Source organism: Crinia signifera, chromosome 4 (assembly GCF_055691185.1).
Source record: "Crinia signifera chromosome 4, ASM5569118v1, whole genome shotgun sequence".
Lineage (NCBI taxonomy): Eukaryota > Metazoa > Chordata > Amphibia > Anura > Myobatrachidae > Crinia > Crinia signifera.
The window spans coordinates 111,192,408-111,210,761 of NC_139220.1; the positions used below are offsets into that span (position 1 = coordinate 111,192,408).

At 45.9% G+C, this 18,354-nt stretch overlaps 1 protein-coding gene across 2 annotated transcripts in view; it reads right to left on the reverse strand.

Annotated features, from left to right (window-relative positions):
• Positions 1–15,376: 15,376 nt before the first annotated feature.
• Positions 15,377–18,354, reverse strand: part of GNPTAB (N-acetylglucosamine-1-phosphate transferase subunits alpha and beta) — a 57,759-nt gene continuing 54,781 nt past the window's right edge. For both annotated transcript variants that reach the window (XM_083182232.1, XM_083182233.1), the window contains exon 21: positions 15,377–16,415. In XM_083182232.1, coding sequence (XP_083038358.1) covers positions 16,338–16,415 — 78 coding nt within the window. In that variant the 3' untranslated portion in view covers positions 15,377–16,337. The remainder of the gene's footprint in view (positions 16,416–18,354) is intronic.

Sequence of the window (18,354 nt, forward strand, 5' to 3'; positions counted from 1 at the left end):
CTGCTGGAGGACCTACAATACACAACAGTTGGAGCAGGCTGGGTATCACCACGCCAGGGTGAACCACCGGTACCACTTTGTGGTTCCGGACACCGGGGTTCACAAGCAGAACATAGAAAGGTTGTGGGGTGCTTGCAAGTGGCACAATATGCACCAAAGGGGAACAGCGCGCCATCAGCTGGACTCATATCTCCAGGAGTTCATCTGGAGGAAGACAGTTGGCGCCGAAGACTCTTTCCTGCGCATCCTGCCCGCTTTGATCCTGCACACTTTGACCCTGCTCCCCCAGGCAGAGAAAGATGACGCCGAAGAGGCAGAGCCAACTGCCAGTGCAGTTTCACAGGAAAGACTTTTTTTTGTGTGTGTGTTCTATATTGTTCTTATTAATTGTATTGTTATTGAATCATTAATCCTTCTTTATTCTTCAGTAAATTACAGTTAACACATGTCGTCATTACTGTCTCAGGTGTATATGTCAGGTGTGAATGTGCTCCTGAAACACCCCCACTATCCACGGCAGCCCAAAGCGTGGCAAGCGGACGCAGTATATGGCCTCCCGACCTTTTCATACCCCCACTATCCCCGCGGCAGGGAGTTGATTATATATAGTGTGGCGAGCGCAGTGAGCCACCAAGCCCAAAGGGTGGCAAGCAGACACGGAACAAATATGAAGTTATCCACTTCCCCTCGCCACACTATATAAATCAACTCCATGCTGACGTGGATAGTGGGGGTATGAAAAGGTCTGGAGGACGTGTACCGCGTGAAAGTACCCACTTTCTTTACACCCACAAGCAAAATGTAAGATAAAACGGTTATTAATATGAATGAATACATGATAAAGAATATATATTTTTTTAATGTATCTGTTTATTAACAGTTACTTATATATTGTCAGCATGATGGGCGAAATGTAATAGGGTGTGATTTTTGGACGAGTTCCAAACTCGCCAGAAATCGCACCTTTAAAAATTGCGTTTTTTGCCGCGAATTTGCATATGTAATGAGATGCGAATTAGCGGCAAAAAATGCGATTTGCCGCGATTTCGGGCGATTTTCAGTCATGAAAATGTGCGCATTTTCATAAATGCGATTTTGTGCAAAAAAAAAAAAAGTAAAAAAAAAAACGGCGTGGGGTCCCCCCTCCTAAGCATAACCAGCCCCGGGCTCATTGAGCCGGACCTGGTTCCAAAAATACGGGGGACAAAAAGCATAGGGGTCCCCCGTATTTCTGAAACCAGCCCCGGACTCTTGGACCGGTCCTGGTTCCAAAAATACGGGGGACAAAAAATCTGGGGTTCCCCCGTATTTTGAAACCAGCACCACGGTGTCATGCCACAGCCGGGGGACACTTTTTATACAAGGTCCCCCAGCCAAAACATGAGCACCGTGGCTGGTCAGCCTTGGACGGGGTACCTGGAGGAGTGGGGACCCCCCCAATAAAGGGGTCCCCCCCCCAGGCTTCACCCGTCCAGGGCTGAAGCCCGGGGCTGTCACCGGCGTCCGTGGCCAGTGGACGCCGGCCTGATAGGGTTAAATCGATCATAGTTACATTGCTTTATACCGGAGAACTACAAGTGCCAGCAGACCTCCCCCGCATGCTGGGACTTGGAGAACCACAAGTGTAGTCCACCTGTAAAAAGAATGTTTATAAAAAACACACACACAGAGAAGTAAAAGTTTATTACACACACATCCACACACCTCACTTTTACACCAGTGTTACTTACCATTCCTGGATCCAGCGCTGGTCTGGCTGCTTCACAGCCGGCTCCCCCCGCACTGACAGGCAGCGGGGAGAACCGGCTTTCTCCGTTGCCTCTAACAGCTTCTGTAGCTACAGAGGCTGAGAGCGCGATTGGCCGATACGTCTCCATGGAGACGCATAGCTCAGTCCTGATTGGCTGAGCTATGCGTCTCCATGGAGACGCATAGCTCAGCCAATCGCGCTCTCAGCCTCTGTAGCACTGGGACAGCGCTACAGAAGCTGTTAGAGGCAACGGAGAAAGCCGGTTCTCCCCGCTGCCTGTCAGTGCGGGGGGAGCCGGCTGTGAAGCAGCCAGACCAGCGCTGGATCCAGGAATGGTAAGTAACGCTGGTGTAAAAGTGAGGTGTGTGTGTGTAATAAACTTTTACTTCTCTGTGTGTGTGTTTTTTATAAACATTCTTTTTACAGGTGGACTACAAGTCCCAGTGGGCTCATTAATGCCCCGCATGCTGGGACTTGTGGTTCTCCAAGTCCCAGCATGCGGGGGAGGTCTGCTGGCACTTGTAGTTCTCCGGTATAAAGCAATGTAACGTATGATCGATTTAACCCTATCAGGCCGGCGTCCACTGGCCACGGACGCCGGTGACAGCCCCGGGCTTCAGCCCTGGACGGGTGAAGCCTGGGGGGGGGGGGACCCCTTTATTGGGGGGGTCCCCACTCCTCCAGGTACCCCGTCCAAGGCTGACCAGCCACGGTGCTCATGTTTTGGCCGGGGGACCTTGTATAAAAAGTGTCCCCCGGCTGTGGCATGACACCGTGGGCTGTTGGAGCCCGGTGCTGGTTTCAAAATACGGGGGACCCCCAGATTTTTTGTCCCCCGTATTTTTGGAGCCAGGACCGGTCCAAGAGTCCGGGGCTGGTTTCAGAAATACGGGGGACCCTTATGCTTTTTGTCCCCCCGTATTTTTGGAACCAGGTCCGGCTCAATGAGCCCGGGGCTGGTTATGCTTAGGAGGGGGGACCCTACGCCGTTTTTTTTTTATAAAAACACTTTTACACATTTTTATTAACAGGACCATGCACAGATCTCAATGATCTGTGCATGGTTCTGTCAAATTCGCCTGTCAGAACCTGGTCTATTTTTTTTGCGATTTTTGGTAACATTTACCAAAAATCACACCCTATTACATTTGCGAGTTGTATACTTTATAATGGGAAAACATCTGGATGTGAATTGAAATGTGACTAAAAATCGCACTTCTAAAAGTGCGATTTCGCGGTAAAAAGTGCGATTTTTTTACCGCGATTTTCAACCTATTAAATGTGCGATTTTCGGAAAATGTGCGATTTCGGCCGTTTTTGACCCAAAATCGCACATGTCCAAAAATCACACCCTATATCATTTCGCCCATTGTGTTTTATGGCATACACACGGAGAGATAGGATATCATAAAGAGCAAGCGAATTCTAACTATATAAAGCCTGTAATTGTCATTATTAAACCAGCGCATCTAGGCATAGCTATGTGGTGACAACCGGTGCACACCATTCACTGACACATCCAATCCCCCCAAAATGGGTTGTGGTCTAATAAAAGGGGCATGGCCTCGTGGAAACCCCATTTTTGTCACTCCAGGGAAGTGTCTAGCATCTCCATAGATGAGTGTTTCTGACGTGCCTGGTGAGGGCTGCACCACTCGCACCCGGCTAGTGATTCCATTGGTATGCAGCTATACAATCAATCCCTGACGCCACACACAGATCTGTTGCGTCTGGACATGCGCAGTGCCCATTAGTTTCACAGGAGTTTTAGGGCAGGCTTAGAAGTGTGTGAAACCTTATGCTGATTCCAGCATAAGGTTCTAGAATGATCTGGCACATCTCCAGATCATTCTAAAAATCTTGAGAGCACTGGCTTAGATCACAAGCTAAAATGAACACAAAAGTGACTGAAGTGCTATATAGGAGTGAGAGATAGTGGAATTTATTGTAATACATATTCAGACTGGATGGTAAGTGAGAATGGAGGAATAACATTTATACATTTGTTAAAATCAAAGCCACCATCTTGCATAGTGCAAAAGACACTTAAAGCACGGTCAATTTGCTTACAATCATTTTTGGACTTTTAGCTAAATTTAGGGGACAATTGTGTTAGATAGGATTCTCCTTGTGGCATAAATAAGCAGGGCTGCCATCAGAAATTGCGGGGTCTGGGACTGTCAAAATAGGCAGGGCTCCGGGCCCCCTCTCCCCTCCTATGCTGTTTGAAAAATTACCTTTCCCCTTGTAGCCAGCATCGCAGACAGGCTGCTCACTTCCCTGCTCTTCAGGATGGTGGCCCTCTCAGGCTGCTGTTCTGACGTGACAGGAGGCAGGCGTGTGGCATGCAAGTGCTGCGGCAGCAGATGACCCGTGGCCTGTCACTGTCAAAACAAAGAGGCTGGTGTGCAGCAGGCTGCGGCAGCAGGCAACCGCCACTGTAAATGTAGGTTGCTGGCAGGAAGGGGACGACCATCAACCAGGGGGTGCAACTGAACAACCCGGGCCCACCCCTCTTTACTAGTACCCTTGTCAACCCCCTGATGGCGGCACTGCAAATAATGCTGGGTACACACCAGGACGACAAGGATCCGATCCCATCAATCTAGATCCAATTCCGACCAATTGGATGTAGATTGTGTGGTGATTGGGCCCTTTTCCGTCCTGGTGTGGACCGATACCGATCCGATGCGCGGTCACGTGGGTCGGTCATTATTCAGATCCTACCTGCTGCAGGTAGGATCTGAAGAACGGGTGCGGGTCACCATCGGATATATATATATATATATATGTTTAGGGGAGGACCGGCACTCTGTCCCTAAAGTAGGCTGCTGCTGCTGCTGTGCCTTCCGAAAAAATAACAATCCAAAGTCCAAACAGACGGCGGCACTCACAGACTTAAGTACAAATAAATTATTTTATGTACAAAAGGGTACATGCAAAAAATCCCAACGTTTCGGGCACTAGCCCCGTTTTCAAGGTGCAGATGCATCTGCACCTTGAAAACGGGGCTAGTCCCTGAAACGTTGGGATTTTTTGCATGTACTCTTCTACATAAAAGGATTTCTTTGTACTTAAGTCTGCAAGTGCCGCCGTCTGTTTGGACTTTGTATGTATATATATATATATATATATATATATATATATATATATATAAACAACATACAGAAACCTCCAGGGGGTAGCAAAATAATATACAATATAATGTGATAACTTCCTAAAATATAAAAACAATCACTGATAAGAAAGTGTTTTTCAATAGAATAAAATGGAGTGGATAATTCTTCAATTGTAAATCCACACATCCATTAAGTTTATATTATGGTGAGCAAATGTTTAGTGAAATCAGCAATGTATACCTTTAAATGCTGGTATTGGATGAACGAAGTCTTGATCAGTGCAGAACCTCTGTACTTGACTGTGTCTGTGCTTCAAGTTTGGCCTCCTTAATAGGCAGATGGCTGGCACAGCTAGCGAGGTGTTGTAAGGCACACTGCCTGGTTCTTTATTCAGCAGCAGACTGGTGTACCTGTTCTGCTCTCGGTGGGGTCGCCGGCAAGGATGGAGTCTACAGGCGAGTGAACTCCATTTGTGGTGAAGCTGTAGAGACAACACCACAGGCAGGCTGTGGCCAGGGCCGGCAACAGAAATCTTGGGGCCCGGTACTTTGATATCTCTTGGACCCCTTCAACCGCACACCCAGATTTTCATTACATTGAATTTGTTTTTATTATTAGATAATATTCATTATGCAATATAATACGGCAGGGCAGATGGGAGGGCACAGCATTGTGCATTGTATAGTTTGCTGTGTTGCGTGATGTCACTTAATGCATTATTACTGGTGGTTGGACAGGTGACCAGACCGAGGGGGTTACTGGATTGGGTTTCCTTGTAAGTTACCTTCCATGAACCCAGGTTTGCAGGTAGCACCTTTATAAAACATTGCTAGGGATGCACTACTGGAGCCATGTGTTGGGGCCCATCACGAGTATCCCCTTTGAATCAACCTGTCGCCTGCCCGTGCTGTGGCTGGCCATGGCTGTCAGTGAGCGCTACAGACATGGGGTGAAAGGTCAGCGGGGCCCGAAAGTGCTACAGATCTCGCAGCAGATGTCAGCAGGGTGAGTCGTGGGCTCTTGTATTGTATGTGATATTATCATCCATGTGTCCAAAACCTAAAGGTGGAAGCATGCTCCATGACCAAAGGTTAAGGCCATGCCACCTGGTTTATTACCAGATACTGTAAACAAAATTGTCAGACGTTGGTGACATACGTTCCTGTATCTAGAATTACTTGTGTTTGAGAATGGAATGTATAAGCATTACAGGGTGAATGTTAGGTTGTGTGCTAGGATGATGTAAATATAGCCCCTGAAGGATATTGTCTAATCCTTGCTGTCATGGTGTCAGTCACTGAGTTCTAAGGAACTGAACATAAAAGGTTAGGTCCCGTATAACATATTGCTTTGGCTTCAGCTTTCAACACATGTAACAGAACACTTAAGTAGCTAGATGATCAAGCTCTGCCTGCGGTGAATCTGTGCAAGCTGGGTGGGGCCCTAAAGTTCAGCTATGGAAGAACAAAACTAAAATGTAACAAGAATATAAACAATCACTTAATAGAAAATGCCATCTTATTTTTAGATAACAAGTATCTGTACACATAGATTTACATGGAATTTACACAGTACGGACGGTGTAATGGTTAGGATTGCAGCCTCACAGCACGGAGTTCATGGGTTCGATTTCCACCATGGCTCTAACTGAGTTTGTATATTCTCCCCGTGCTTGCGTGGGTTTCCTCCGGGTACTCCGGTTTCTTCCCACAAACTAAAACTATACTGGTAGGTTAATTGGCTCACAACAAATTAACCCTAGAATGTCTGTGTGTGCGTGTACATGTGGTAGGGAATGTAGATTGTAAACTCCGCTGGGACTGATGTGAATGTTCAAATATTCTCTGTAAAGTGCTGCGGAATATGTGTGCGCTATATAAGAAACTGTAAATAAACAAATAAATAGACGTGTAGGCAGGACCTGATGAAAAGCTTCAGCCACCCTAAAACGAATGCACTTGTATGGCCCTAGTGCCAGAGGCCGATCGTTCACAGACCTTAACTTAGTTGCTAGGGCTCCATGAGGCTTCCTGCGGGGCATCTGATCACAATTTGATCCCAATACGTGGCCTACAGCATCAGAATCGAAAGTAGAAGTAGAATGTGCAGCACAGTCTATTTCTGCTATCTAGGAATGAGGGCCATGCTGCCCAATGCATTATCACTCCCAAAAATGTTTTATCTTAAAAATCCTCCACGATGCCGTAACAAAAACTGTTCCAGGTACACATTTGCAGCATTCCCAGACATTGTATAGTCTGGGAACGCCACCCCTCTGAACTCGTTTTAATTACAAGACTGTCTAAAGCTGGGGTAGCCAACCCTAGTCCTCGAGAGCTACCAACAGTGCATGTTTTGCAGGTCTCCTCACAGAATCACAAGTGAGCTAATTAGCGCCATCTGTGTATCTATTAAAATGTGTCAGTGATTAATGAGTGCAGCAGTGCAGCAGCTAGGTTGTCTGGAGAAATGTGAACTGTTGGTAGCTCTCGAGGGCTAGGGTTGGCTACCACTGGTCTAGAGTAATCCCGGATGGGTGGTTGTAACCCTAGGCGGAATGTGTCTGTGCTGTCAGAGGGGGTGAATTTTTTAGTCATGCGCCTTGGCAAGGTTATATTTAGTAACTATAGTGGTAGCCACTTCCTGTATTGCACCAATAACAGGTGACGTAGAAGCAGCATTACCCGCTAAGTGCCAGCTTAAGACATAGACCCCTATATTCCTCAAAATCGTGAGCGACAGGACACAGGTGGCATCCATAGTGCATTCCATTCCACACACATAGTGCATTCCATTCCATTCTGCACACATGTACATTTCATATCACACACAGCTCACCCGAAATACATACATAGTATATCACACATACAAGCACAATGTATGTGCAGCCGGACAGTGCACACACAAGGGAGCTCCAGGCTGTGGCTGCTCCCGCTCACCAGGTGACTTCATCCTGAAACCGGGCACACACCCACCGTGCTGCAGGCACAGCCCACCCTACACTGTCTGTGAGCAATCACGGTGGCAAACCACCTAAGTTACAGCCCACCAGCCAATAGGACAGCAGGATGGGGAGAGAAAGCCCAGCTATATCAGCTACTGGGTGAGAGGCGGCGTCATCACCTCCCCATCATCACTACAATCATTACTTAGTAGGTGCGGGTCGTCAGTGTCTCGTCCGACCCGCTCACGGTGATGCGGGGGGGCACGACCCGCTCACGATGTGCACCGTGAGCGGGTCCGATCCAATGGCGACCCGCACCCGGCTGTATGGTCGTCATTGAGATCCTACCTGCAGCAGGTAGGATTTCAATAACGACCGACCAACCTGCGGGACCGCGCATCGGATTGGTATCGGTCCACACCAGGACAGAAAAGGGCCCAATCACCACACAATCTACATCCAATTGGTCGGAATTGGATCTAGATTGAGGGGATCGGGCCCTAGTCGTCCTGGTGTGTACCCAGCATTAGCCTTCAACGGTATAAAAACCTAGATTCCCACCTTTCAGGAGGTGCTGGGGACTTGGGGATCATAGATCAGGAGCCAGAGCAATCCATTGACAAAAATATAAAACTGTACACCAGACTTTTGGAGCTGGAGCAGGGACCGGCTGTCGGAAGACCGATATCTCTGGTTCTGGGTATGATAGAGACAAGCCGCTAGTGTTGCCGGAGAGGGGAGAGTCCCAGCTCTCAGAAAAACACTAAGTCAGAGAGAACCTGAGAAATATGACTGGGAATTGCAATTAACAGGTTGGATGTGGACTGCTGCTTTGAAGTTGGATATCTCCAGTTCCCCAGGGCCGATTTTAAAAATTCTGGTATCCCTGGAAAAAGGGGATCCTCAGCTATCAGTATAGTCATATAATCGTGCCATTATAGCTCTAGCCCTCTGTCTGAAAATGTCTGTAGCATTGCGAAGCCAGGGTGGGTCCATAATAATACCAATTTGTAGAAATGCCCTCATCCCTGACCCCCATCAACCCCCCCCCCCCTTCCCCGCACACACACATTAGCAACATCACCCCACAATGCCAAGCGGATTGCTTCCCCAGATAGAATATCAGCAAATATGGATATACAGAGTTTCACACATTTAAACAGCTAAAAATGCACCACTATCCATAAGCTGGTTAGAGTAGCCGCAATACTATCAGACAATATTAGCCTGAAATTATGCTGATTTCTGTGAAATCTCAAGTAAAGATTCCACCCGCAAAAAGCAGTTGCTCCTACTCTCCAACTGTACTGATTTAGTCAGTACTGTTCCATTTTTTAACGGTCTGTACTGGCTATAAACCCCTGTACCGACTGTACCGGTTTTTAGCTAAGACCTGTGATCAGACAGAGCGCTACTATGCAATCTGGAAGTCCGCACAGGTCACAAGACAATGAAAGCCGAATAATGAAATTGTCTCAATACAGTCCCATAGCGAGGCTTGGAAAGCTTCAACTGTGTTTCTGGTTTAGGGATCTAGGTCAGTGTTGGAGAGAAGAGATTATAGCGAGACAGTATCTGGATCTGATCTGCAGGAGTGGACAAGCCTCTGCCTAGCGAGAAATGAGCTGTTACAGGCTGTGGAAGGGCCATTAACAGCCTGATATGCCCCATTCATATATAGGGGGGGGGGGGATCTTGAAATGCACACCCTAAAAACATACATGCATCATGAGGTGCTATCGTGCTGGGACTTGCAGTTCTACAAAGAAGGACATGCAGTGTTGGTGCACACTCCATTATATTAAGTTCTGCTATCTAATATAGAGCAGTAAATTGAGGTTCTTAGAAAATTTGTTGGCCAAGAAATACTAGCCCACCAACCGTGTCTAGGTGACCTTGTATATTTCTGGTAGGTCCCTAATACTGTTTGAACCCAGGGCACAGCACCACAAAAAAAGACATTCATCCATTCATAACCTGCGTTACTGTGTTAGTTCAGACATGTCTACGTGAGATGGGGCAAAAAAAAAAAAGTGTGGTCATTGCCTCAGCTGATAGAATGGTATTTACAGAAATATAACCTAGATGGGCATTAGGTTTCATTATATTTGTGGTCATAACGGAAGTGTAGAGGACAAATAGACATCAAGGATATTGATATGGGTCTATTGTGCTAGACCTTGGCTTACAGCATGCTTGCTTTAAGTGCATAGCATCCTCAAAGGCAACACAGCAAAACTTAAGGTCCATACACACTGGGCGATTATGCCCAGCGTGTATGGACAGCGATGATCGCATTCATTGCTGCGGGGAAAGCCACTCAGTGCATACACACTGAGCAGCTTTCCCCCTGCCCAGCACCAACAGAGGCGGGAGGATGGCATTGCATAGCGAAGCGCTATGCAAAGCCGTCCTGAAAGCAGCTCATCTGCTGGTATAACCAGCAGATGAACAGCTTTCCAGGCGATGAGCGCTGCTGCGCGCTCCCGCAACATCGCCGGGAAAGCCGTACACACAGGGCAGCTTTGAGCTGAAAGCTGCTCAAACCTCCTGATTTGAGCGCCTTTCAGTTCAAAGTCACCCAGTGTGTATGGGCCTTTACTGTACATGTGTTTGTGTTCACTCTAGGATGTTGTGCGGGCAGGGCGCCGCTGCACGGGGGACGGACCAGGCCTGCCGACGTCACAGTTGTGGGCGGTCCCAGGCCTGGGAAGGTCCCAGGTTGCTGTGCTGCCGGGGAAGTGCCGGGCATAGCCGTCTACGGCGGCGCTGGGCTTCCCCGTGCTCACCGTTGGGGCAGACACCAGGCTCTTTTAGCGGGGCGCTGCTAGAGGGGCAGGTCGCATTTTGCCCTTTAAAAACATTGGGCAGGGCGCAGCACCCCGCTAAAGCAGCCTAGCCTAAGTTTGAATTTTTATTTAACACTTTTAAACAAGACAGATTACATTAATACATACATATACTGCTGACTCGGTTTATCTTTACAGTGTATAACATCTTATATACATTACTAGACATACAGAACACATAAATATATATATAAAAAAAAAAAATACAATTATTCCCTTGGACAGATCGAATAAATGAGGACAGTGGGGCACCAGGCTACTTTGAATCTATAGCTGCAAGGATTGGAGATTTATAAGGAATCCACTCCTGGATAATCCTTCACTAGACGACACCCATATTGCCCTTGTGTGAATTTCTATTCCACAAGGCCGAATACACACATCTTTATAGGCGTCTTGCATTCACACAATCTAGGGGTGCCAGTAGTCCAATTTAATACACCAACATTATTACATTGTGCACACGACCTTAAGTTACTTTTGGATTCCACAGTATGATCCCGCTTATTAAATTTACACATTTTATTATTATTTATCGATTAAAATTTTTTTTTTTTTTATATATATAGATTGCAGTTGTACTATCTGGGTGCTCTTATTGTGCCTTCTTGCTTTGTGTTTAGTTATCCTAGTGCCTAATAGTGAACATATACTTTACATTCAAATGTGCCGTGGTTCTTTGTGACACTTCATTACATATAACGTGTACTATACAGATTATACCATACTGTTTAGCGATATACTTGTTATAACCAGAATCTTGCGGGAACACTATGTTTAGTGCAAGATCAAATCATGTGCAGTATCTCCAGCGTTCTATGACTTTCTATTACGGACACGCCCACTTTACTTATCTGTACATGTTATTAGCCAAGAGATGCTGGAGGGTATGGTTGTCCTGCCTCAGCCTTGTTATTTTAAAGATCTTATGTTAGCTGCAATAATCCTCCAGACTTTTCCTTCCGAACCCACTAGAGGGCCTCATAGGTCAAACAATATTATAAACAGTAATTATGTTTTTTTCTCTCCTGAACTATAATTTTTATACTTATGAATTTCTGTATAATTTCAATGAATAACTGTTTTGCTAAATATTTATAAAACTCCAATAATTTTTTTACAAATTCATGCCTCCCTAATATAAAATGGAGAAGAGTGCATAGCAGCCATGTTTCTAGGGGATGCGGTTATTTGGTCTACAGCATGATGGTCGACATGGGTCTAGGGCGACAGGTCATTAGTTTGACTGGTCATTAGTTCGACAGTCAAAAGGTCAACATGGGGTTTTCCACAGTTTTTTGAGCCGACGTGCCGACAGGCAGTATTTCATGCCCTACCATCCACTAGGGCGTGGTGGGAGAACAAAATAGTGTGCCGAGCGTAGCAAGGCTCCATGCCCGAAGCTTTGCGAGTGCAGCGAGCGATGCAAGGGAATGCGGTGCACTTTAAACTGTGTCCATGTCGACATTTCGGTAAAAAAAAGCCATGTCGACCTAGACACAGTCGAACTAATGACCTATTCGACCTAGAACCATATCGACCTAGATCCATGTTGACCATTTCCCATGTCGACCAGGCATGTCCAAACTGTGGCCCTCCAGCTGTTGTGAAACTACAAGTCCCATCATGCCTTGCCACAGTTGTGCTATTATGGAATGCTAAACCAATGGCAAGGCATGCTGGGATGCATAGTTTCACAACAGCTGGAGGGGCCACAGTTTAGACATGCCTGCTGTAGACCAAATGATCCCAACCAGTTTCTAGACCACGCATAAATAGAGCCTTCTGACATATTCCATAAAGTTGCGTTCAATGATGGAGAAAGGCAATAAAAGAGCGCAAATTTTTTTAAAAAAAAATAAAATAAAAGCTAGGACACAAGAAAACCTACCTTATTTGCTGGCGTATAAGAGGACTTTTTTCCCCTGAAAAACATGCCTCCAAGTGGGGAGTCGTCTTATACGCCGGGTGCACTTCGTTGGGATAGACAAAGCTGCCCCAGGGATACACTTTTATACATTTTGCGACTCTCTCCTCGCCCCCCCCCCCCTTCTTATGCCTACCTTGATACTCCCTATCCAAATCTATTATCAGGTCATATAAGAGTCCTGGCAGTGCTGCCGCTGTCCCCCCCTGCCTAATCCGCCTGTCACATTCAGCAGTGACGTCGGCGCGGCTCGGGAGCGCTCAGGCACCCGAGTCCTCCCAAGCCGCCGCGAACATCCCCAGCCTGCCGCAGACGTCACTGCTGAATGTGACAGGCGGCTTAGCCAGGGGGGACAGCGGCAGCACTGCAGGGAAGCTCCGGCGCACTAACGCCGGAGCGGAAGTGAGGGGGCTTACAACTTTATGGGGTGGGTTTTGCTGGGGCAGGACAAACCTGCCCTGATGGGTTTGTCCTTCCCCAGCAAAACCCACCACTCAAGGGGTATAAGAAGGGGGGGGGGGGGGGGCGAGGAGAGTCGCAAAATGTATAAAAGTACCCCTGGGGCAGCTAGGTCTATAATACTGGTACTATCCATAATATGGAAATCAAATGAAAAAGCATTAAAGAGTATGCCAAGGGGTAAGTGTGCATTAAGAAGGTGTGCGGAAGAGGGGGTAGTCTTATACGGCGAGTATATAACAAACTCTATATTTTGAGTGGAAATGTTGGGGGGGGGGGGGTCGTCTTATACGCTGGCAAATACGGTAATCTAAAGCCAACATTTTGGCTTTCTGCCATTATCTGATAATGTGATTTAAATTCTGCAGCTACTTGGCCTATTCAATTAATGACAGCTAAAATCCCTGCGATGTGGGGAAAGACAACTCAATTAAATAGCCTTTTCCGCATGCCTGCAATCAGGGATTACTGCGCAGAAACCCACTGCCTGAACGTCAATGGGTTTTCCCTGCATGTGAACCTCTGATTTTGCGGTTGTCTAACTGACGTTTCTTGTAACTCATGAAGCTACGAGTTTCAGACCATCAGGGAATCCACGCTAATTAAACTGGTCTGGCCAAGGCAATTAGCTGCATGGTTAATCTTGCCGTCAATTGAATATGCCAATAAACGAAAACTAATGGCAGAGCTGATCCTTTATGGTGGAAGTGAACTGCTGGAGTTAATGCTTTCCTTTCTTAAATCTATGATTGTTAACAACGACTTCTCTGAAGAATAATAAAAATGTCTATATAGTTCTGGAAGATCCAGCTGCCTTTGTCTCTAAAGCCCTGTGCACACGGGGGAGTTCTATTGCTCAGCAATATATTGCTCAGTTTCTCAATATATTGCTCAGAGATGGTCGCTGATGAAAGGGAACCTCTGCCGGCAGTGCCGCAGAGGTAATCAGCTGGTCGCAGGAGCGATTAGAACGGGGCTGAAAACGGGAGCACGATTTATCGCCGGGGCACACTCCCATCACTGGCGATATGGTCGCCAGCAACCATATTTCCAGCGATTTCAGCCCCTATCGCCCCCATGTGTACACAGCTTGACAGATGCTCTTTACCGGTGGATCTGAAGACCATAAAAACGATTCTGTTTCCATGACCGGCCCCATCACCTGTATCATACCTTTTTAAAAACTTTCGTGAGATTTCCTGCACTACACCCTGCGAAGTCATATTAGTCAATACAACATCAATTTTTGGCAGTTATTGAGGCTATCGCTCCAAGACATAAAACTAATATGTCTATAGATACAAAATGTCCCTTCATATGTGCCTTGGATTTCTCATATATACTCTAGTTCAGCGGTTCTCAAACTGTGGGTCCTGACCCCAATGTGGGTCCCGACCTTCTCAGCATGGGGTCGTGACTCCATGTTGCGGGCCATCAGGCTGATGACTTTTCTAATGTCATTCAGTGATTCAAGGAGTCTGAAACATCTGTTGAATTGTCTGTTATTTTAGACTCCTCCCATCACTCTGTGCCTCCACAATGCTGCCATGTATGTGCTGTCTGCTGCCTACACATGTGATATGACGACCTTCTGCAGTAACTTTCTGGGGTCCTGTAAAAAAATTGTATTGTCTGATGGGGTCCCAGAGCAAAATAGTTTGAGGACCCCTGATCTAGATCAATGTTTGACTTGTTCACTTTGTCTGCCTATTCAATGCTCCCCAGTATCTGTACAATATTTATTTATTAACAGTTTCTTATATAGCGCACACAGATTCCGCAGCACATATTTGAACATTCACATCAGTCCCTGCCCCAGTGGAGCTTAGTCTATATTCCCCACACATGTACACGCACACACAGACATTCTAGGGTTCATTTTTGTCAGGAACTAATTAACCTACCAGTATATTTTTGGATTGTGGGAGGAAACTGGAGTACCCGGAGGAAACCCACGCAAGTACGGGGAGAATATACAAACTCCGCACAGTTAGTGCCAAGGTGGGAATCTAACCCATGACCTCAGTGCTGTGAGGCAGTAATGCTAACCATTACACCATCCGTACTGCCCAATATTTAACATGATGCAAACTTGTTTGCTTGTCTATAGTAAGAGACCTGAACCAGTTTCTTGACTCGGCAAGCAGCTGCCCATGCATGCAGATAACTATCACACCCACAGCTTTTCTGCCAGCATCAGCCATCTTTAATATCTGGACATGCACCCACCCCATGCTGGGTATAAAAGATCTGTCTGAAACAGACCCACCACATAAAAGTAGCTTGTATGAAAATCAAAACCATAGTAAAAAATCAATAGACAAAATATACATGTCACAAAATTTAATTCATGATCTCATTTCGTAAGAATTGTTAAAATGACATACTTCTGAAATTATTTACATGTGAACACTTATTTCAATTTAATTATTTTCTAAAAATGAACAGAAGCACATTCTCATTAACCCATTTCACTGATCTACAGAGATGGGTAGCTTAAATAAAGAAAGCACTCACCAAGTTAAGACATTTCGCTTACATAAAATGGGTCACGGGACACCAGACATGCAGCCATGTTTTTGGAGGATGATGTTTGGGGAAGGATTGGTTCAGTCAAACGTACATGCATGTCATTAAGGTTTTCTATTGAAAGAAGGTATAGCTACATTAAACAAATTGAAAACAATAACTCTAGTCTTTTTCTGCCATAGGGGAAATCCTAGAACCCGGCACTACAATTCGTTGACAAATAGGGCAAACCATTATCTGTACACAGGCACTTGACTTGTAGTTACATAAACAAAACAAATACATTCTTAGTGACACAATTTTTGATATCAGTCACAACTTCGTACACAAAATAAATTCCATTCCTTTGAAAGGGAAGCAAAACAGTCCAAACAGAAGGTAATTTCAGCTACGTAATTCTTATAGTAGTTTTCTTTCACCAGACTGGCCGGTCACTTTTAATGGCACATGAATTCAAAGTGTTGTCATTTCCAAATCCTTTGGTTTTTAAGGTCAGATGCTCAAAGCAATAGCTGACCTTGAACAGGTTCTTTTAGATTATATTCCACTGGTAATAACATGATGCATTCACACATGAGCTCTCTGTAATAGGATACTTAGAACGTGGAACCACGTGGACACAGCCAGACGATTCAGTCCCTCTCGTTTTTGACATACTATGATGACTGTTGATGTGGAGACTTTTAATTTCTAACCTGATGACATTCTGACATTTCCACATCACAGTAATGAGGTAGTCTAAAAAATAGTCACTTTTGTTTTACACTTTACTTCTCTCTGTGCTTACTTCGATATGCATTCTCCTCCGGGGAAAAATCTTTCTTTTAAGTGCAATCAACTATCAGACAGTAGAATAAAACACAAATTCAGTTATTACTTTATCTTTCAGTTTACAGTAAATAAAAAAAAATATATATAAAAACAAATGTATAGGTTGGTGCAATATTTGTAAACGATGTTGAATTCAATATGTAACCAAGGCTTTAAAAAAATATTTACTTTCACACAAAAACAATTAAGGTAAAATATAAGAACCATACTGGGAGAAGAATGTCCATTCAGCCATTTTGTTATCCTTCTTTGTTTTTGGTTTTATTTTTAATAACTTGGCTTATCTATCTCCTCCACTTTTCATTTTGATTCTTCCAGTATTTTTTCAGTGTAGTTTCTTTTCAAACACTTATAATGGCCCTGGGGTACATTATTTAACCATCTTCAATGGTGTTCACTATTTGTTTCTATGTAAGAATTAGAATCCGTGGCTTTCCGATGAGTTTTCGTGTGAATTCTACCGGATTCTATATAAATTATCGGTACTTGTTTCCTAGCACGGCCACAACGATCATGATCGTGGGCATCGTGAGTAAAAATCGGGTGCATCGCGGCCATCGCATGCACTAAAAAATCGGGTGCGATGGTACCGACGCGATGCCTGTGATTTCCCATAGGGAACAATGTTAAATGCCTCAATTTACCCGCGATGCCCCCGATTTCCCATAGGAAACAATGTTAAATGGCTCAATTTACCCAAATCATCATAGGGAACAATGGTAAATGGGCTAGAAACCCCCCAAAACACCCCTGAACAGTGAAAATGTCCCCCCAAAAGTAGTTGACGCCACCCCACGATCAACACGAACCCGAAGCGTGGCGAGCGCAGCGAGCCCGCGAGGGGCGGCGGTACGCGTCCTCCGACCTTTTCATACCCCCACTATCCACGTCGGCGCGGAGTTGAGAATAGAATAGTGTGGCGAGCGCAGCGAGCCCGAAGCGTGGCGAGCCCCGCGAGGGGACGCGGATACCTGTGAAGGCCGCGAAGGGACGCGTTTACCTGTGAAGGTATCCGCGTGCGCTCGCCACGCTTCGGGCTCGCCACACTATTCTATTCTCAACTCCACGCCGACGTGGATAGTGGGGGTATGAAAAGGTCGGAGGACGCGTCGGGGGCATCGCGTCTGGACCATTAAAGCCTTTTTTAGCCGCATACGACGCGACCGACGCGATTTTGACTTTTTTCAATGCATTTCAATGGGAAAATCGGGGGCATCGCGTCGGTCACCACTAAAAATTACACCCGATGCCCGCGATTGTGGCCGTGCTAGGAAACAAGTACCAAATTATCAAATCTAAAAAGATTCATTCTGTCTTGCTTATATTAAAAAGTTAATTTAATACTAAAATTATTTTGATTTAAAAACTCGGAAAGGACACTATGGTCACTATAGGACACTATAGTACCGCAGACAGCAGCGGAGGCTGTACACAGCCCCTGCCCAACCTCCGGACTGACCTCAGGGAGCTGCAGTCCGGAGGTGGGTGCTCCCTGATTGGAGGAAATGGGTCCCTGGGTCGGATGACCCGGGTTACCCATTTACACGGCCCCTGACCCCGGGGAAGCCCCGTGTCCGACCCTGAACATTTGCTGGGTCTGACACCGGGTAACAGGACCCGGGCTATTTTTTTTGCCCTTTTACACCAAGCCCTACCCCGGACTGGAGCGGCAATAATCCGGGTCGCGGCTTTGATGTAAAAGGGGTATATGGAGTAAGATAATGCCACTGGGGTGGGCATTGGTGTGGTGTAGATGGTTACTCCCCAGAAAGGTCTATTAGATCTTGGGAAATGGGGCCAATGGTGACCAGAAGTCAGTGATGGTTAGTAGGATACCGCTAGAGATCAGTAGATGGACCATTCGCTTTTGTAGTTTGCATTTGAAGTTTGCAATGTGGGCCTATGGAACCATGCACAATAAACTGCACAATAGAATATTTTAATAC